The sequence below is a fragment of the Pelobates fuscus genome, chromosome 7, assembly GCF_036172605.1.
Source record: "Pelobates fuscus isolate aPelFus1 chromosome 7, aPelFus1.pri, whole genome shotgun sequence".
Taxonomy (NCBI): domain Eukaryota; kingdom Metazoa; phylum Chordata; class Amphibia; order Anura; family Pelobatidae; genus Pelobates; species Pelobates fuscus.
In genome coordinates, this window is record NC_086323.1 from 6,544,043 (window position 1) to 6,566,127 (window position 22,085).

Consider the following 22,085-nt stretch of genomic DNA (forward strand, 5'->3'; position numbering starts at 1 on the left):
CCAGTAATGTGTCTGGGTGTACAACAGAGCTCCACAGCAATAATACTCCCAGTAATGTGTCTGAGTGTATAACAGAGCTCCACAGCAATAATACTCCCAGTAATGTGACTGTGTGTATAACAGAGCTCCACAGCAATAATACTCCCAGTAATGTGTCTGAGTGTGTAACAGAGCTCCACAGCAATAATACTCCCAGTAATGTGTCTGAGTGTATAACAGAGCTCCACAGCGATAATACTCCCAGTAATGTGTCTGAGTGTGTAACAGAGCTCCACAGCAATAATACTCCCAGTAATGTGTCTGAGTGTATAACAGAGCTCCACAGCAATAATACATGCTTCCCACTAGTACAGATATTGGCGGACAGTCTTGATTTGTGGGTTCTGTCTCACCTTCCCGCGTTAGTTCCCTGCAGCCCCGCTTTTAGGGACACCTGGGAACTGTCCCTAAATCGTAGCTTCAGTGCCCGGAACTCAAGTTCAGGGCAAAAGGACCCTGAAGGGAGTACTGAAACAGGGCCAGCCCTCAGTGGATCTGCTAAAATGATTGTCAGGCAATGTGGGTCCACCTCCTTTTGGGTGAGTGTCCTGATTCTCACCGCTGTCCTGATTCTGCCGATGTTGGGCGGTGTGATTATACTCTCAGTAATGTCTGTAAACTACACTAAATGTGTTTAGAAATCAGTGTAAATAAATAAGATACATTATGTTATTATTACAATTATTATAACTCAGTCACCTAAAATCTCTCAGAACAGTCCCACCCCTGGCCCCTGGCCACACTCCCACTAACACCCCTGAAATTAAAGGGGGTATGCCAGGGGTCAAGTCCTGGGGAAAAAAGTGTGGGAACTCACCCAAGATTCCAGCCCCCCCCTTAAAAAAAAAATTACACTCCTATGCAAATAGTGCAATGCAGAGGATGAATAATGAATGTAGTGTGTTTGTAGTGAGTGCAGTGTGTATAATGAATGTAGTGTGTTTATAGTGAGTGCAGAGTGTGTATAATGAATGTAGTGTGTTTGTTGTGAGTGCAGTGTGTGTATAATGAATGTAGTGTGTTTGTAGTAAGTGCAGTGTGTATAATGAATGCAGTGTGTTTGTAGTGAGTGCAGATTGTGTATAATGAAGTGTTTGTAGTGAGTGCAGTGTGTATAATAAATGTAGTGTGTGTAGTGAGTGCAGTGTGTATAATGAATGTAGTGTGTAGTGAGTGCAAAGTGCGTATAGTGAATGTAGTGTGTTTGTAGTGAGTGCAGAGTGTGTATAGTGAATGTAATGTGTTTGTAGTGAGTGCAGAGTGTGTATAATGAATGTAGTGTGTTTGTAGTGAGTGCAGTGTGTATAATGAATGCAGTGTGTTTGTAGTGAGTGCAGTGTATAATGAATGTAGTGTGTTTGTAGTGAGTGCAGAGTGTGTATAATGAATGTAGTGTGTTTGTTGTGAGTGCAGTGTGTGTATAATGAATGTAGTGTGTTTGTAGTAAGTGCAGAGTGTGTATAATGAATGCAGTGTGTTTGTAGTGAGTGCAGATTGTGTATAATGAAGTGTTTGTAGTGAGTGCAGTGTGTATAATAAATGTAGTGTGTATAATGAATGTAGTGTGTAGTGAGTGCAAAGAGCGTATAGTGAATGTAGTGTGTTTGTAGTGAGTGCAGAGTGTGTATAGTGAATGTAATGTGTTTGTAGTGAGTGCAGAGTGTGTATAATGAATGTAGTGTGTTTGTAGTGAGTGCAGTGTGTATAATGAATGCAGTGTGTTTGTAGTGAGTGCAGTGTATAATGAATGTAGTGTGTTTGTAGTGAGTGCAGAGTGTGTATAATGAATGTAGTGTGTTTGTTGTGAGTGCAGTGTGTGTATAATGAATGTAGTGTGTTTGTAGTAAGTGCAGAGTGTGTATAATGAATGCAGTGTGTTTGTAGTGAGTGCAGATTGTGTATAATGAAGTGTTTGTAGTGAGTGCAGTGTGTATAATGAATGTAGTGTGTAGTGAGTGCATAGTTACATAGTTACATAGTTACATAGTTAGATAGCTGAAAAGAGACTTGCGTCCATCAAGTTCAGCCTTCCTCACACCTGTTTTTTGCTGTTGATCCAAAAGAAAAGAAAAAAAAAAAAAAAAAAAAAAAAAAAGAAAAAAACCCAGTTTGAAGCACAATTTTGCAACAAGCTAGGACAAAAAATTCCTTCTTGACCCCAGAATGGCAGTCAGATTTATCCTTGAATCAAGCAGTTATTACCCTACATTGAAAGATTATATCCTTGAATATTCTGTCTTTGCAAGTATGCATCTAGTAGCTGTTTGAACATCTGTATGGACTCTGATAAAACCACTTCTTCAGGCAGAGAATTCCACATCCTGATTGTTCTTACAGTAAAAAAACCTTTCCTTTGCCTTAGACGAAATCTTCTTTCTTCCAGTCTAAACGCATGGCCTCGTGTCCTATGTAAAGTCCGGTTTGTGAATAGATTTCCACACAATGGTTTGTATTGGCCCCGAATATATTTGTATAATGTTATCATATCCCCTCTCAGGCGACGTTTTTCTAAACTAAATAGGTTTAAATTTGTTAACCTTTCTTCATAGCTGATATGTTCCATTCCTTTTATTAATTTTGTAGCCCGCCTCTGCACTTTTTCTAGTGCCATGATATCCTTCTTTAGAACAGGTGCCCAAAATTGCACAGCATATTCAATATGTGGTCTTACCAGTGATTTATAGAGAGGCAAAATGATATTCTCGTCCCGAGAATGAATGCCCTTTTTCATGCATGACAATACCTTACTGGCCTTGGCCACTGCTGATTGACATTGCACATTGTTGCATAGTTTGTTGTCTATAACAATTCCCAAGTCCTTTTCGTGTGTTGTTATCCCTAATTCGCTTCCATTAAGGGTATACGTTGCTTGTGTATTCTTTACGCCGAAGTGCATAACTTTGCATTTTTCAACATTAAATTTCATCTGCCATTTGAGTGCCCAGTCCCCCAGTCTATCTAAATCCTTCTGCAGCAAAGTAATATCTTGCTCACATTGTATTATTTTACAAAGTTTTGTGTCATCTGCAAACACTGAAACATGACTTTCAATGCTGTCTTCAAGATCATTTATAAAAATGTTAAATAGAAGGGGTCCCAGAACAGACCCCTGAGGGACACCACTTGCCACCTCTGTCCAGCTTGAAAATTTACCATTAACGACAACTCTTTGTATTCTGTTTTTAAGCCAATGTTCTACCCAAGAACAAGCATTTTCATCGAGACCGATTTCCTTGAGTTTGAACACTAATCTTTTGTGTGGAACTGTATCAAATGCCTTGGCAAAATCCAAATAGATCACATCCACTGCAACACCCTGATCTATACTTCTACTTACTTCTTCGTAGAAAGCAATCAAGTTAGTTTGACATGACCTGTGCTTCATAAAACCGTGCTGATTTTTGCTGATAACCATATTCTTCTCAAGGAATTCTTGAATATTATCCCTTAATAACCTTTCAAATATTTTACCAGCCACAGAAGTTAAGCTCACAGGTCTATAATTTCCAGGCAAGGATTTTGAACCCTTTTTGAATATAGGAACCACATCTGCCTTCCTCCAATCCTCCGGAACACTTCCTGAAAGAAAAGAATCTTGAAAGATTAAAAACAGAGGTTCACTTATTTCTACACTTAGTTCCTTAAGTACACGTGGATGGATACCGTCAGGCCCTGGAGCTTTGTTTATATTAACTTTCTTTAGTTGCTGCAGCACATTGTCTTGAGTTAACCAATTACAATTATTCTGCAAGTTTTTAGTAGCAATCATTTGCACATCTATTGCCATGGGTTCTTCTTTAATATATACGGAGGAGAAATAGTTATTTAGAATTCCTGCCTTTTCTTGGTCTTCATTAACCAACACCCCCGTTTCAGTTTTAAGTGTACCTATACTTTCATTTTTGGGTTTTTTGGAATTTATGTACTTAAAAAATGCTTTGGGGTTGGTTTTGCTCTCTTTAGCTATCATTTTTTCATTTTGAAGTTTAGCAAGTTTAATTGCCTTTTTGCACGCATTATTTGCTTTCTTATATCTTTTATAAGATGCATCTGATTTGTGCAAAGTGCGTATAGTGAATGTAGTGTGTTTGTAGTGAGTGCAGAGTGTGTATAGTGAATGTAATGTGTTTGTAGTGAGTGCAGAGTGTGTATAATGAATGTAGTGTGTTTGTAGTGAGTGCAGTGTGTATAATGAATGCAGTGTGTTTGTAGTGAGTGCAGTGTAAAATGAATGTAGTGTGTTTGTAGTGAGTGCAGTGTACGTATAATGAATGTAGTGTGTTTGTAGTGAGTGCAGAGTGTGTATAATGAATGCAGTGTGTTTGTAGTGAGTTCAGAGTGTCTTTGTAGTGAGTGCAGTGTGTATAATGAATGTAGTGTGTTTGTAGTGAGTGCAGTGTGTGTATAGTGGATGTAGTTTGTAGTGAGTGCAGAGTGTGTATAATGAATGTAGTGTGTTTGTAGTGAATGCAGAGTGTGTATAGTGAATGTAGTGTGTAGAGAGTGCAGAGTGTGTATAGTGAATGTAGTGTGTATAGTGAATGTAGTGTGTTTGTAGTGACTGCAGAGTGTGTATAATGAATGCAGTGTATGTAGTGTGTTTGTAGTGAATGCAGAGTGTGTATAGTGAATGTAGTGAGTGCAGAGTGTGTATAATGAATGCAGAGTGTGTATAGTGAATGTAGTGTATTTGTAGTGAGTGCAGAGTGTGTATAATGAATGCAGTGTGTATAATGAATGCAGTCTATCTAGTGTGTTTGTAGTGAATGCAGAGTGTTTATAGTGAATGTAGTGTGTGTATTGAGTGCAGTGTGTATAGTGAATTTAGTGTGTTTGCAGTGAGTGCAGAGTGTGTGTAGTGAATGTCGTGTGTTTGTAGTGAGTGCAGAGTGTGTATAATGAATGCAGTGTGTGTGTGCTGGATGATGTGTGTGTATGCTGGATGATGTGTGTGCGTGTGCTGGATGGTGTGAGTGTGTGGGCTGGACGATGTGAGTGTGTGTGCTGGATGATGTGAGTGTGTGTGCTGGATGATTGTGTGTGTGTGCTGGATGATTGTGTGTGCATGCTGGATGATGTGTGTGTGCGTGCTGGATGATGTGTGTGTGGGTGCTGGATGATGTGTGTGTGTGTGTGTGCTGGATGATGTGTGTGTGTGTGTGTGCTGGATGATGTGTGTGTGTATGTTGGATGATGTGTGTGTGTGTGTGCTGGATGATGTGTGTGTGTGTGTGCTGGATGATGTGTGTGTGTGCTGGATGGTGTGTGTGTGCTGGATGGTGTGTGTGTGCTGGATGGTGTTTGTGTGTGTGCTGGATGATGTGTGTGTGTGTGCTGGATGATGTGTGTGTGTGCTGGATGGTGTGTGTGTGTGTGTGTGCTAGATGATGTGTGTGTGCTAGATGATGTGTGTGTGCTGGATGATGTGTGTGTGTGTGTGTGCTAGATGATGTGTGTGTGTGCTGGATGGTGTGTGTGTGTGTGTGTGTGTGTGCTGGATGGTGTGTGTGTGCGTGCTAGATGATGTGTGTGTGTGTGTGTGTGCGTGCTGGATGATGTGTGTGCGCGTGCTGGATGATGTGTGTGTGCGTGCTGGATGATGTGTGTGTGTGTGCTGGATGATGTGTGTGTGTGTGCTGGATGATGTGTGTGTGTGCTGGATGGTGTGTGTGTGTGTGTGTGCTGGATGGTGTGTGTGTGTGCATGCTACATGATGTGTGTGTGTGTGTGCGTGCTGGATGATGTGTGTGTGTGTGTGTGTGTGTGTGCTGGATGATGTGTGTGTGTGCTGGATGATGTGTGTGTGTGTGTGCTGGATGATGTGTGTGTGTGCTGGATGGTGTGTGTGTGTGTGCTGGATGGTGTGTGTGTGTGCGTGCTAGATGATGTGTGTGTGTGTGTGCGTGCTGGATGATGTGTGTGTGTGTGTGCTGGATGATGTGTGTGTGTGTGCTGGATGATGTGTGTGCTGGATGGTGTTTGTGTGTGTGTGTGCTGGATGATGTGTGTGTGTGTGCTGGATGATGTGTGTGTGTGCTGGATGGTGTGTGTGTGCTGGATGATGTTTGTGTGTGTGTGTGCTAGATGATGTGTGTGTGTGTGTGTGTGTGTGTGTGTGTGTGTGTGTTGGATGATAAGGGGGTGAAGCATTTTTTTAACTTTATGTGTTTGTTTTTTTTATTTTATTCCCCCCCATCGCCTGGTGGTCCGGTGGAAGGAGGCAGCCGCTGCACACAGGGCCCATCACACGCTGTGTTCCCTCTCCAGCTCTAACTCTCGCTCTAACCCCTCCCCTTCTCACTTGTTGCTTATTGTAATATTAAACCCCTCCCCTTCTCTTTTGTTGCTTATTGTAATATTGAACCCCTCCCCTTCTCACTTGTTGCTTATTATAATATTAAACCCCTCCCCTTCTCACTTGTTGCTTATTGTAATATTAAACCCCTCCCCTTCTCACTTGTTACTTATTGTAATATTAAACCCCTCCCTTTCCCCCTTGTTGCTTATTATAATATTAAACCCCTCCCCTTCTCACTTGTTGCTATTGTAATATTAAACCCCTCCCCTTCTCCCTTGTTGCTTATTGTAATATTGAACCCCTCAACCTTCTCACTTGTTACTTATTGTAATATTAAACCCCTCCCCTTCTCACTTGTTGCTTATTGTAATATTGAACCCCTCCCCTTCTCACTTGTTGCTTATTGTAATATTAAACCCCTCCCCTTCTCACTTGTTGCTTATTGTAATATTAAACCCCTCCCCTTCTCACTTGTTACTTATTGTAATATTAAACCCCTCCCCTTCTCACTTGTTGCTTATTGTAATATTAAACCCCACCCCTTCTCACTTGTTACTTATTGTAATATTTAACCCCTCCCCTTCTCACTTGTTACTTATTGTAATATTTAACCCCTCCCCTTCTCACTTGTTACTTATTATAATATGAAACCCCTCCCCTTCTCACTTGTTGCTTATTGTAATATTAAACCCCTCCCCTTCTCACTTGTTACTTATTGTAATATTAAACCCCTCCCCTTCTCCCTTGTTGCTTATTGTATTATTTAACCCCTCCCCTTCCACCTTGTTGCTTATTGTAATATTAAACCCCTCCCCTTCTCCCTTGTTGCTTATTGTATTATTTAACCCCTCCCCTTCTCCCTTGTTGCTTATTGTAATATTAAACCCCTCCCCTTCTCCCTTGTTGCTTATTGTATTATTTAACCCCTCCCCTTCCCCCTTGTTGCTTATTGTAATATTAAACCCCTCCCCTTCTCCGTTGTTGCTTATTGTATTATTTAACCCCTCCCCTTCTCCCTTGTTGCTTATTGTAATATTAAACCCCTCCCCTTCTCCCTTGTTGCTTATTGTATTATTTAACCCCTCCCCTTCTCCCTTGTTACTTATTGTAATATTAAACCCCTCCCCTTCTCCCTTGCTGCTTATTGTATTATTTAACCCCTCCCCTTCCCCCTTGTTGCTTATTGTAATATTAAACCCCTCCCCTTCTCCCTTGTTGCTTATTGCATTATTTAACCCCTCCCCTTCTCCCTTGTTACTTATTGTAATATTAAACCCCTCCCCTTCTCCCTTGTTGCTTATTGTATTATTTAACCCCTCCCCTTCTCCCTTGTTACTTATTGTAATATTAAACCCCTTCCCCCTTGTTGCTTATTGTAATATTAAACCCCTCCCCTTCTCCCTTGTTGCTTATTGTAATATTTAACCCCTCCCCTTCTCACTTGTTGCTTATTGTAATATTAAACCCTTCCCCTTCTCCCTTGTTACTTATTGTAATATTAAACCCCTCCCCTTCTCACTTGTTGCTTATTGTAATATTGAACCCCTCCCCTTCTCACTTGTTGCTTATTGTAATATTAAACCCCTCCCCTTCTCCCTTGTTACTTATTGTAATATTAAACCCCTCCCCTTCTCCCTTGTTGCTTATTGTATTATTTAACACCTCCCCTTCTCCCTTGTTGCTTATTGTAATATTAAACCCCTCCCCTTCTCCCTTGTTGCTTATTGTATTATTTAACCCCTCCCCTTCTCCCTTGTTACTTATTGTAATATTAAACCCCTCCCCTTCCCCCTTGTTGCTTATTGTAATATTAAACCCCTCCCCTTCTCACTTGTTGCTTATTATAATATTAAACCCCTCCCCTTCTCACTTGTTGCTTATTGTAATATTAAACCCCTCCCCTTCTCACTTGTTACTTATTGTAATATTTAACCCCTCCCCTTCTCACTTGTTACTTATTGTAATATTAAACCCCTCCCCTTCTCACTTGTTGCTTATTGTAATATTTGACCCCTCCCCTTCTCACTTGTTGCTTATTGTAATATTAAACCCCTCCCCTTCTCCCTTGTTGCTTATTGTATTATTTAACCCCTCCCCTTCTCCCTTGTTACTTATTGTAATATTAAACCCCTCCCCTTCCCCCTTGTTGCTTATTGTAATATTAAACCCCTCCCCTTCTCCCTTGTTGCTTATTGTATTATTTAACCCCTCCCCTTCTCACTTGTTACTTATTGTAATATTAAACCCCTCCCCTTCTCACTTATTGCTTATTGTAATATTAAACCCCTCCCCTTCTCACTTGTTACTTATTGTAATATTAAACCCCTCCCATTCTCACTTGTTACTTATTGTAATATTAAACCCCTCCCCTTCTCACTTGATGCTTATTGTAATATTTAACCCCTCCCCTTCTCACTTGTTACTTATTGTAATATTTAACCCCTCCCCTTCTCACTTATTGCTTATTTTAATATTAAACCCCTCCCCTTCTCACTTGTTGCTTATTGTAATATTAAACCCCTCCCCTTCTCACTTGTTGCTTATTGTAATATTAAACCCTCCCCTTCTCACTTGTTGCTTATTGTAATATTAAACCCCTCCCCTTCTCACTTGTTACTTATTGTAATATTAAACCCCTCCCCTTCTCACTTGTTGCTTATTGTAATATTAAACTCCTCCCCTTCTCACTTGTTGCTTATTGTAATATTAAACCCCTCCCGTTCTCACTTGTTGCTTATTGTAATATAAAACCCCTCCCCTTCTCACTTGTTACTTATTGTAATATTAAACCCCTCCCCTTCTCACTTGTTGCTTATTGTAATATTAAACCCCTCCCCTTCTCACTTGTTACTTATTGTAATATTAAACCCCTCCCCTTCTCACTTGTTGCTTATTGTAATATTAAACCCCTCCCCTTCTCACTTGTTGCTTATTGTAATATTAAACCCCTCCCCTTCTCACTTGTTGCTTATTGTAATATAAAACCCCTCCCCTTCTCACTTGTTACTTATTGTAATATTTAACCCCTCCCCTTCTCACTTATTGCTTATTGTAATATTAAACCCCTCCCCTTCTCACTTGTTGCTTATTGTAATATTAAACCCCTCCCCTTCTCACTTGTTGCTTATTGTAATATTAAACCCTCCCCTTCTCACTTGTTGCTTATTGTAATATTAAACCCCTCCCCTTCTCACTTGTTACTTATTGTAATATTAAACCCCTCCCCTTCTCACTTGTTGCTTATTGTAATATTAAACTCCTCCCCTTCTCACTTGTTGCTTATTGTAATATTAAACCCCTCCCCTTCTCACTTGTTGCTTATTGTAATATAAAACCCCTCCCCTTCTCACTTGTTACTTATTGTAATATTAAACCCCTCCCCTTCTCACTTGTTGCTTATTGTAATATTAAACCCCTCCCCTTCTCACTTGTTACTTATTGTAATATTAAACCCCTCCCCTTCTCACTTGTTGCTTATTGTAATATTAAACCCCTCCCCTTCTCACTTGTTGCTTATTGTAATATTAAACCCCTCCCCTTCTCACTTGTTGCTTATTGTAATATAAAACCCCTCCCCTTCTCACTTGTTACTTATTGTAATATTAAACCCCTCCCCTTCTCACTTATTGCTTATTGTAATATTAAACCCCTCCCCTTCTCACTTGTTACTTATTGTAATATTAAACCCCTCCCCTTCTCACTTGTTACTTATTGTAATATTAAACCCCTCCCCTTCTCACTTGTTGCTTATTGTAATATTGAACCCCTCCCCTTCTCACTTGTTGCTTATTGTAATATTAAATCCCTCCCCTTCTCCCTTGTTACTTATTGTAATATTAAACCCCTCCCCTTCTCCCTTGTTGCTTATTGTATTATTTAACCCCTCCCCTTCTCCCTTGTTGCTTATTGTAATATTAAACCCCTCCCCTTCTCCCTTGTTGCTTATTGTATTATTTAACCCCTCGCCTTCTCCCTTGTTACTTATTGTAATATTAAACCCCTCCCCTTCCCCCTTGTTGCTTATTGTAATATTAAACCCCTCCCCTTCTCACTTGTTGCTTATTGTAATATTAAACCCCTCCCCTTCTCACTTGTTACTTATTGTAATATTTAACCCCTCCCCTTCTCACTTGTTACTTATTGTAATATTAAACCCCTCCCCTTCTCACTTGTTGCTTATTGTAATATTTAACCCCTCCCCTTCTCACTTGTTGCTTATTGTAATATTAAACCCTTCCCCTTCTCCCTTGTTGCTTATTGTATTATTTAACCCCTCCCCTTCTCCCTTGTTACTTATTGTAATATTAAACCCCTCACCTTCCCCCTTGTTGCTTATTGTAATATTAAACCCCTCCCCTTCTCCCTTGTTGCTTATTGTATTATTTAACCCCTCCCCTTCTCACTTGTTACTTATTGTAATATGAAACCCCTCCCCTTCTCACTTGTTGCTTATTGTAATATTAAACCCCTCCCCTTCTCACTTGTTACTTATTGTAATATTAAACCCCTCCCATTCTCACTTGTTACTTATTGTAATATTAAACCCCTCCCCTTCTCACTTGTTAGTTATTGTGATATTAAACCCCTTCCCTTCTCACTTGATGCTTATTGTAATATTTAACCCCTCCCCTTCTCACTTGTTACTTATTGTAATATTTAACCCCTCCCCTTCTCACTTATTGCTTATTGTAATATGAAACCCCTCCCCTTCTCACTTGTTGCTTATTGTAATATTAAACCCCTCCCCTTCTCACTTGTTGCTTATTGTAATATTAAACCCCTCCCCTTCTCACTTGTTGCTTATTGTAATATTAAACCCCTCCCCTTCTCACTTGTTACTTATTGTAATATTAAACCCCTCCCCTTCTCACTTGTTGCTTTTTGTAATATTAAACCCCTCCCCTTCTCCCTTGTTGCTTATTGTATTATTTAACCCCTCCCCTTCTCCCTTGTTACTTATTGTAATATTAAACCCCTCCCCTTCCCCCTTGTTGCTTATTGTAATATTAAACCCCTCCCCTTCTCCCTTGTTGCTTATTGTATTATTTAACCCCTCCCCTTCTCATTTGTTGCTTATTGTGATATTAAACCCCTCCCCTTCTCACTTGTTGCTTATTGTAATATTAAACCCCTCCCCTTCTCACTTGTTGCTTATTGTAATATTTAACCCCTCCCCTTCTCACTTGTTACTTATTGTAATATTAAACCCCTCCCCTTCTCACTTGTTACTTATTGTAATAATAAACCCCTCCCCTTCTCCCTTGTTGCTTATTGTATTATTTAACCCCTCCCCTTCTCCCTTGTTACTTATTGTAATATTAAACCCCTCCCCTTCCCCCTTGTTGCTTATTGTAATATTAAACCCCTCCCCTTCTCCCTTGTTGCTTATTGTATTATTTAACCCCTCCCCTTCTCACTTGTTACTTATTGTAATATTAAACCCCTCCCCTTCTCACTTGTTGCTTATTGTGATATTAAACCCCTCCCCTTCTCACTTGTTGCTTATTGTGATATTAAACCCCTCCCCTTCTCACTTGTTGCTTATTGTAATATTAAACCCCTCCCCTTCTCACTTGTTACTTATTGTAATATTAAACCCCTCCCCTTCTCACTTGTTACTTATTGTAATATTAAACCCCTCCCCTTCTCACTTGTTAGTTATTGTGATATTAAACCCCTCCCCTTCTCACTTGTTACTTATTGTAATATTTAACCCCTCCCCTTCTCACTTATTGCTTATTGTAATATTAAACCCCTCCCCTTCTCACTTGTTGCTTATTGTAATATTAAACCCCTCCCCTTCTCACTTGTTGCTTATTGTAATATTAAACCCCTCCCCTTCTCACTTGTTGCTTATTGTAATATTAAACCCCTCCCCTTCTCACTTGTTACTTATTGTAATATTAAACCCCTCCCCTTCTCACTTGTTGCTTATTGTAATATTAAACCCCTCCCCTTCTCACTTGTTGCTTATTGTAATATTTAACCCCTCCCCTTCTCACTTGTTACTTATTGTAATATTAAACCCCTCCCCTTCTCCCTTGTTGCTTATTGTAATATTAAACCCCTCCCCTTCTCACTTGTTGCTTATTGTAATATTAAACCCCTCCCCTTCTCACTTGTTGCTTATTGTAATATTAAACCCCTCCCCTTCTCCCTTGTTGCTTATTGTAATATTTAACCCCTCCCCTTCTCCCTTGTTGCTTATTGTAATATTTAACCCCTCCCCTTCTCACTTGTTACTTATTGTAATATTTAACCCCTCCCCTTCTCCCTTGTTGCTTATTGTAATAATAAACCCCTCCCCTTCTCCCTTGTTGCTTATTGTAATATTAAACCCTTCCCCTTCTCACTTGTTACTTATTGTAATATTTAACCCCTCCCCTTCTCACTTGTTGCTTATTGTAATATTTAACCCCTCCCCTTCTCACTTGTTGCTTATTGTAATATTTAACCCCTCCCCTTCTCACTTGTTACTTATTGTAATATTTAACCCCTCCCCTTCTCACTTGTTGCTTATTGTAATATTTAACCCCTCCCCTTCTCACTTGTTACTTATTGTAATAATTAACCCCTCCCCTTCTCACTTGTTGCTTATTGTAATATTAAACCCCTCCCCTTCTCACTTGTTGCTTATTGTAATATTTAACCCCTCCCCTTCTCACTTGTTACTTATTGTAATATTTAACCCCTCCCCTTCTCACTTGTTACTTATTGTAATAATTAACCCCTCCCCTTCTCACTTGTTGCTTATTGTAATATTTAACCCCTCCCCTTCTCACTTGTTGCTTATTGTAATATTAAACCCCTCCCCTTCTCCCTTGTTGCTTATTGTAATATTAAACCCCTCCCCTTCTCACTTGTTGCTATTGTAATATTTAACCCCTCCCCTTCTCACTTGTTGCTTATTGTAATATTAAAACCCTCCCCTTCTCACTTATTGCTTATTGTAATATTTAACCCCTCCCCTTCTCACTTGTTGCTTATTGTAATATTAAACCCCTCCCCTTCTCCCTTGTTGCTTATTGTAATATTTAACCCCTCCCCTTCTCACTTGTTACTTATTGTAATATTTAACCCCTCCCCTTCTCACTTGTTGCTTATTGTAATATTAATCCCCTCCCCTTCTCACTTGTTACTTATTGTAATATTAAACCCCTCCCCTTCTCACTTGTTACTTATTGTAATATTTAACCCCTCCCCTTCTCACTTGTTGCTTATTGTAATATAAAACCCCTCCCCTTCTCACTTGTTACTTATTGTAATATTAAACCCCTCCCCTTCTCACTTGTTGCTTATTGTAATATTAATCCCCTCCCCTTCTCACTTGTTGCTTATTGTAATATTTAACTCCTCCCCTTCTCCCTTGTTGCTTATATTTAATATTTAACCCCTCCCCTTCTCCCTTGTTGCTTATTGTAATATTTAACCCCTCCCCTTCTCCCTTGTTGCTTATTGTAATATTTAACCCCTCCCCTTCTCCCTTGTTGCTATTGTAATATTTAACCCTTGATGTCCCTTGTTGCAGGGTGACGACGCTTACTTTGAGTATCTGTCCGAGCAGTGGCACTCCGCCCCTATAACAGGACTGGGTATCTGTGTCCGTAAACCGCTCCTCGCTACCTGTTCACTGGACAAGTCAGTTCGCATCTGGAATTATGAAAACAAGTACTGGCTTTTTATTCTTTATGTTTTCTGTGCTCCCATCTAGGGCCATCATTCTCTTATTGCTTATCGTATCAATATTGTCACTTTTTATTTTGGAAGAATATGATATAGGGATGTTAATATAGCTATAATCATTGTCTATTAGTCAGTATGTGTTTTTATTCTTCCCGCCCATAGTATTTACACCTATTCCCCATTTACTGGCTGAGCTAAAAATTATTAATATTCACAAAAATATTGCTTTATTTCTGTATCAGTCAGATGCCTCTTATTCTGATCTGTGAGGTCTAATCGTGTCCTATAAACCCTGCCCAGCAAGAATTTATGGCTTACTATTGTCTCCCATCCAAGTTCCATTCATCACATACAGAGGTTTTCACTAAAGTGAATTTCATGTTAAAAATAGCCGACATGGAAACATTCTCTAAGTCAGCTCCGCTTCAATTTTTACTTTTTTTATCCTAAAATGTGAAATTCACTTTGAATTCAGTGAAAATGCTTAATAAACCTCCGGGGGAGATACCCTTCCTGCATGCAGTGTGTGGAGTCCTCTTGCCGCATGCAGAGTTTGGGGGAATTTGACACAGGAATAAGGAAGCTTAGAGACGTGATTTATTTATTGATTGATTTTTGTATATTGGTGCAGTATTATAACAATATATAATGGAAATATCTACAAATGACCTGCTATCACTTGGTTAAAGTGCTCGGGGTCTCATGACGCCCAGCCAGCCAGATGTCTAGGTTTGCATGGTAGAAACCAGCTGGAATGGCAATGACCTGCTATCACTTGGTTAAAGTGCTCGGGGTCTCATACTGCTTCTCTTCAATCCAAGTTCTCTAGAACTGTACAGAGAATACCAGGAGGAGGTATACAGTGTCTCGTTACATCCATCCGGACTCTATGCTCTGGTGGGATTTTCAGACAAGTTGCGTTTAATGAACCTGCTAATTGATGATATCCGCACATTCAAGGAATTCACCGTCCGTGGCTGCCGTGAGGTATGTCTGTGTTCCTTCTCAGCCCAGTGAGGTTTCATCTCTAAACTGGGAATTGGGGAGAACTGACAAGGAAAGTACACATTTTAGGACAAAATAGCTGATCTGAAAATGTCACCAGTTTGTCTAACGTTTCACCTGCGACTATTTTGTCCTGAAATTTGTGATTCCTTTCCCATTTGTCCACTATTTCCATTTAGCTCTGAATGTTATCTCTCTGTCTTTCCACTATAAGGCCAACAGTATGTGGACTATCCTACTAATTACTGCTTTCAGATGCTTTAACCTCACCCATTGCTTCGCTCCCTGCACAGAAGCCGAGAAGCTTTTATATATGTGTACACACACTATGCATGTATATCTGCATTAATAAAATGCTTTTTACATAACTGGAACTAAAGCATTACTGTCCCTGTCAGTGTGTCAGAGGTTAGTCCCACAATGCATAGAGCCTTTCTATGGTCCCACCAGTTCTCTGTACAGGTGAGTGTCAGTGCGGGGAGTGTGTCACTTGCCCAGGCTGTGGAATCTTATTGCTGTTAGAATTGTATGAAATTCCCTAAAATGTGAGCTTGCATTGATCTCTCCATTCCATGCAATATTTTATGGTCCGTGTGGATGTGGAAATTAAAAAAGAAAAAATCTAACAGCCCACGGGACTAATGCAGTAGCTGAATCTGCTTGTCTCTCATGTCAATGTTTGTTCTGACACACATAAAGATTTCAATTAAACAATTTAGTGCCCTTTTTTGAAGCCTGGCAGGGCACAGTGTGTCTCCCTCTGTCCCCCAAATACAGTGTGTGATTTGTGTGCTGACTGTGTGTGGGATGGCTCTGTGTGCTGTGTAAGCTGACTGTGTGTAATGTGCAGGCTGGCTGTGTGTAGTGTGTGTGTGCTGACCATGTGTGGTGTGCAGGCTGGCTGTGTGTGCTAACCATGTGTGGCTGTGTGTAGTGTGTGCTGACTGTGTGTAGGATGGCTGTCTATGGTGTGTGTGGGCTGTGTGTGCTGACAGTGTGTGTTGACCATGTGTGGGCTGTTTGTGATGTGTGCCCACTATGTGTGGGCTGGCTGTGTGTGGTGTGTGTGGGCTGGCTGTGTGTGGTGTGTGTGGGCTGGCTGTGTGTGGGCTGTTTGTGATGTGTGCCCACTATGTGTGGGCTGACTGTTTGTGTGCTGGCTGTGTGTGGTGTGTGGGCTGGCTGGCTGTGTGTGCTGTGTGTGGGCTGGCTGTGTGGTGTGTGTGGGCTGGCTGTGTGTGGTGTGTGGGCTGGCTCTGTGTGGTGTGTGTGGGCTGGCTGTGTGTGGTGTGTGTGGGCTGGCTGTGTGTGGTGTGTGTGGGCTGGCTGTGTGGTGTGTGTGGGCTGGCTGTGTGTGGTGTGTGGGCTGGCTGTGTGTGGTGTGTGTGGGCTGGCTGTGTGTGGGCTGGCTGGCTGTGTGTGCTGTGTGTGGGCTGGCTGTGTGTGGTGTGTGTGGGCTGGCTGTGTGTGGTGTGTGTGGGCTGGCTGTGTGGGCATGCTCTATGTTTTACCCTTTTCCTGTTTACTTTTTTGATTCCTGCTAGTCCAGTGGTGGCGCTTGCACCTTCAGTCCACGTAATCTCTCTTTCTGGTCCTGGTGCTCAGCGATAGGTCAGAGCGCAGGCTGGGGATTCTGGCGGCCCCTGTCTGAGTTATTAGTAAAAGCTGAGCGGCCCTAGCCCCTCTCTCAGGCCCCCATGTACTGACCTTAGTGCTTGCCCGTGGCATGGTTAAATGAAAATAACAAAACACTTGCCCAGTGTCTAGATATGTGTCCTGGGAGTCAGATGGTAAGAATTCTACGCCCAATACAGACTATGAAATATATTATGTTTTATTGATCCATTCTTCTTCCTCTTTCAGTGTGCGTTTAGCCACGGTGGGCATTTATTCGCTGCAGTGAATGGCAATGTCATCCACATTTACTCCACAACAACATTCGAAAATGTCTTGAATCTGAAAGGCCACAATGGGAAGGTAAATGGTATCTTGGTTTTATTGCCCCAGATCTCCATGCCTGTCATGTTTAACCCTGGAATCTGGGGAGAGAGGGCGTATTAATATATAGTGCAAGCAATGCGGTGTAATACAGGATAATACTCACTGTGTTCAGTGGAAGTCCTTTTTTCCATGGACAATTTGTATGTTGAATTATAGCTGTTTAATATACACCTCCCTTAATCCTTAACATGTGTCAGTGTTATGGAGTTACTAACCTGCATGTTACCATTAATAGTGTCACACATATGTATTACATAGAAAAACTGTTTATCCCTGCAGATAGAAACTAATTGTCCCACTTTATTTTATCATGTTACTTCTCATTCCATGTGTTACTGCCCCAGTTGGCCTCTTCTCCCCCTCATTCTGTGTGTTACTGCCCCAGTTTGCCTCCTGTACCTCTCATTCTGTGTGTTACTACCCCAGTTTGTCTCCTGTACCGCTCATTCTGTGTGTCACTGCCCCAGTTTGCCTCTTCTCCCCCTCATTCTGTGTGTCACTGCCCCAGTTTGCCTCCTGTACCCCTCATTCTGTGTGTTACTGCCCCAGTTTGTTTCCTGTACCGCTCATTCTGTGTGTCACTGCCCCAGTTTGCCTCCTGTACCTCTCATTCTGTGTGTCACTGCCCCAGTTTGTCTCCTGTACCGCTCATTCTGTGTGTCACTGCCCCAGTTTGTCTCCTGTACCGCTCATTCTGTGTGTCACTGCCCCAGTTTGCCTCCTGTACCCCTCATTCTGTGTGTCACTGCCCCAGTTTGCCTCTTCTCCCCCTCATTCTGTGTGTCACTGCCCCAGTTTGCCTCCTGTACCCCTCATTCTGTGTGTTACTGCCCCAGTTTGCCTCCTGTACCCCTCATTCTGTGTGTTACTGCCCCAGTTTGTTTCCTGTACCGCTCATTCTGTGTGTTACTGCCCCAGTTTGCCTCCTGTACCTCTCATTCTGTGTGTAACTGCTCCAGTTTGTCTCCTGTACCGCTCATTCTGTGTGTTACTGCCCCAGTTTGCCTCCTGTACCCCTCATTCTGTGTGTCACTGCCCCAGTTTGCCTCTTGTACCCCTCATTCTGTGTCACTGCCCCAGTTTGCCTCCTGTACCCCTCATTCTGTGTGTAACTGCCCCAGTTTGCCTCCTGTACCCCTCATTCTGTGTGTAACTGCCCCAGTTTGCCTCCTGTACCCCTCATTCTGTGTGTAACTGCCCCAGTTTGCCTCCTGTACCCCTCATTCTGTGTGTTACTGCCCCAGTTTGCCTCTTGTACCCCTCATTCTGTGTGTCACTGCCCCAGTTTGCCTCTTGTACCCCTCATTCTGTGTTACTGCCCCAGTTTGCCTCCTGTACCCCTCATTCTGTGTGTCACTGCCCCAGTTTGTCTCCTGTACCCCTCATTCTGTGTGTCACTGTCCCAGTTTGCCTCCTGTACCCCTCATTCTGTGTTACTGCCCCAGTTTGCCTCCTGTACCCCTCATTCTGTGTCACTGCCCCAGTTTGCCTCCTGTACTCCTTATTCTGTGTGTTACTGACCCAGTTTGCCTCTTGTACCCCTCATTCTGGGTGCTCTGCCCCAGTTTGCCTCTTGCTGTGCTGTGCTGTTCTGTGAATGAATTCCTCTAATACTTTTCCTGTGTTTTGTAGGTCCGATCTGTGGCCTGGAGTGCGGATGACAGTAAGCTGATATCTTGTGGCCAGGATGGAGCTGTGTACGAGTGGAACTCACTCTCGGGAAAGCGTGAATCTGAGTGCGTGCTCAAATCCTGCAGTTATACGTGCGTGTCGCTCTCACCGGATTCCAAAACCATCTTTGCTGTTGGATCTGACCAAACTCTTAAAGTAATCAGTGATTCTCAGGTAACACTTTATACAGTCATATCCTTTTTATACTCATTCATATAAAAAGCCAACTTCCGTTTATCTCTGTTTTTGTTAAATAACTTTACCTCCTTTATATGTAACACTTTTTTCCCTTTGTATTCATCTTGTTAGCATTTTTTAGTATACTTTGACTTTGTCTGATATAAAGACCAGAGTGTGGCATTCATTATCAGAGAGGTGTCCATGTGACATGCCACCGGATTACCACTACAACTCCCAGCTCTCTCAGACGAGGGGTTACATTCCAGCCGTAGCTGAAGCAGTGTTGGCCAATAAAACCAGACGCAGAGAGCAGACAGATTAGTGTCCCCCAATACTTATCAGGCTGATCCCACTCACGGGAAAACCCAAACCAAAATACCAGGTAGGTCCCAGTGCACGACGTACAGTGACTCCGATCTCATTGGCAAGGCACCGCTGATACCTCATACAACTTACACATTTCTGTAGAAAACTGAAGATTATGCAAACTGTAGTGTACTAATATTTTAGTAATGATAGGAGGCGAGTGTTTTGCATAGCTTCCTTGGCTAAAACTCCATAGCAGCAAAGAAACATATAGAAAAAACAATCAGAAACAAGCAATGTATATAGGAGGCACAGTGAACCCGAGCATCTCCTCTTTCTTTATGCGACATCACAGGCAAAATAGAACTAGACCTCATTAGCCAGCATCCCGCAGAACAAGGATTCCAACCGAACCGGGACAGCAAATAGTCTTCCAAATCAAGTAAAACTAAAAAGAAATGTGTGAAACGCTTAGTCATACAGAAATAAACTTGTGAAATAATGAACCGATGCAGGCGATCAATGAATTTCACGTATACTTCCATCATCGCAGAATCTAATCAGGTGCCAGGTCCCCCAGGTTTTAACCCTTCAGATGTAAACATAGCAGTTTCAGAGAAATGGCAAGGTTAATCCAGCCTCTAGTGGCTGTCTTTCTTACAGCCGCTAGAGTCGCTTCTGCGACGCTGGATGCGAAAATTGCATCCAGCGTGCAGAATGTCCATAGAAAAGCATTGAGAAATGCTTTCCTATGGACTCTTTGAATCCACGCGGCTCTTGCTGCGCATTCCGCTCCACTTGGGCGCTGACGTCGGCCGGGGAGGAGAGGTCGCCAGTGCCAAGGGAGCCCAGTGCTGTATTAAAGTAAGTAATTTAAGGGGTTTTTAACCCCGTCAGCGCCAAGAGAGGGGGGCCCTGAGGGTGGGGGGGTCCTAAGGAGTATATAGTGTCAGGAAAACGAGTCTGGGAATTATCTCCCCACTATCTCTATCTGGGAATTATCTCTCTGCTATCTCTATCTGGGAATTGTCTCCCCGCTATCTCTATCTGGGAATTATCTTTCCGCTATCTCTATCTGGGAATTGTCTTCCTGCTATCTCTATCTGGGAACTGTCTCTCCGCTATCTCTATCTGGGAATTGTCTCCCCGCTATCTCTATCCAGGAACTGTCTCCCCGCTATCTCTATCTGGGAATTGTCTCCCCGCTATCTCTATCTAGGAATTGTCTCCCCGCTATCTCTATCTGGGAATTAATCTTTCCGCTATCTCTTTCTGGGAATTGTCTCCGCGCTATCTCTATCTAGGAATTGTCTCCCCGCTATCTCTTTCTGGGAATTGTCTCCCCGCTATCTCTATCTAGGAATTGTCTCCCCGCTATCTCTATCTGGGAATTTTCTCCCCACTAATTCTATCTTGTATTTTATGGCAGATTGCCCGTGAAGTGCCGGCACTTGATGTGACATACACAGCCGTAGCCATCTCTCACTCTGGGCGGATGCTGTTCACTGGCACCACCACTGGCACAATCCGCTCCATGAAGTACCCGGTGACCCAGTACAAGGAGTACAATGAATATCAAGGCCACGCCGGGCCAGTCACCAGGGTAAGAGCCCACCCTAACTGCTCAGGTTAATTTTCAGCACCCCACTCAGGGGATAATCTAATGGTTTTCAGTAGATATTGACTTAGTAAATTTCTCTTGATTTTATCTCTTGTTCCTGTTTAATAATTACTCACATTCTAGAAAGGCTATAGAAAAAAAGAACAATTTTACATTTTTAATCAGAAAAAATATTCATCTTCATTCAGCATTATTAAACACCACCAATCTTTTATACAATGCTATTACATACTGCCATTATTTTTACACCATTATTACACACTGCCAGTATTTATACATAATTATCACACACTGCCAATATTTTATACAGTGCTATTACCACTGCCATTATTTTATACAATGCTATTACACACTGCCATTATTTTATACAGTGCTATTACCACTGCCATTATTTTATACAATGCTATTACACACTGCCAATATTTTTTTACATCTTTATTACTCATTGTTAATATCTATACACACTTATTACACACTGACATTGTTTCTGCACTGCTATTTCTCACATTTACACAATATTATACATTGCCAATATTTAAAAAACATTATTACACACTGCCAATACTTATACATTATTACACATTGCCTTTTTTTATAAATTGTATTGTACATTGCTAATATTTAAACAACATTATTACTCCCTGCCAATGTTAATACAGCATTATTACACACAGCCAATGTTAATACAGCATTATTACACACAGCCAATGTCAATACAACATTATTACTCACTGCCAATGTTAATACAGCATTATTACACCCAGCCAATGTCAATACAGCATTATTACACACAGCCAATGTCAATACAACATTATTACTCACTGCCAATGTTAATACAGCATTATTACACACAGCTAATGCCAATACAACATTATTACTCCCTGCCAATGTCAATACAGCATTATTACACACATCCAATGTCAATACAACATTATTACTCACTGCCAATGTTAATACAGCATTATTACACCCAGCCAATGTTAATACAGCATTATTACACACAGCCAATGTCAATAGAGCATTATTACACACAGCCAATGTCAATACAACATTATTACTCACTGCCAATGTTAATACAGCATTATTACACACAGCCAATGCCAATACAACGTTATTACTCACTGCCAATGTTAATACAGCATTATTACACCCAGCCAATGTTAATACAGCATTATTACACACAGCCAATGTCAATACAACATTATTACTCACTGCCAATGTTAATACAGCATTATTACACACAGCCAATGCCAATACAACATTATTACTTACGGTACTGCC

General features: G+C 41.4%; 1 protein-coding gene across 1 annotated transcript in view; it reads left to right on the forward strand.

Moving 5' to 3' along the window:
• CFAP57 (cilia and flagella associated protein 57) overlaps positions 1-22,085 on the forward strand; it is a 78,603-nt gene that overhangs the window by 27,725 nt on the left and 28,793 nt on the right. The window contains exons 7-11 of the mRNA XM_063427649.1: positions 13,866-14,005; positions 14,842-15,007; positions 16,889-17,002; positions 18,659-18,871; positions 20,613-20,786. Coding sequence (XP_063283719.1) covers positions 13,866-14,005; positions 14,842-15,007; positions 16,889-17,002; positions 18,659-18,871; positions 20,613-20,786 — 807 coding nt within the window. The remainder of the gene's footprint in view (positions 1-13,865; positions 14,006-14,841; positions 15,008-16,888; positions 17,003-18,658; positions 18,872-20,612; positions 20,787-22,085) is intronic.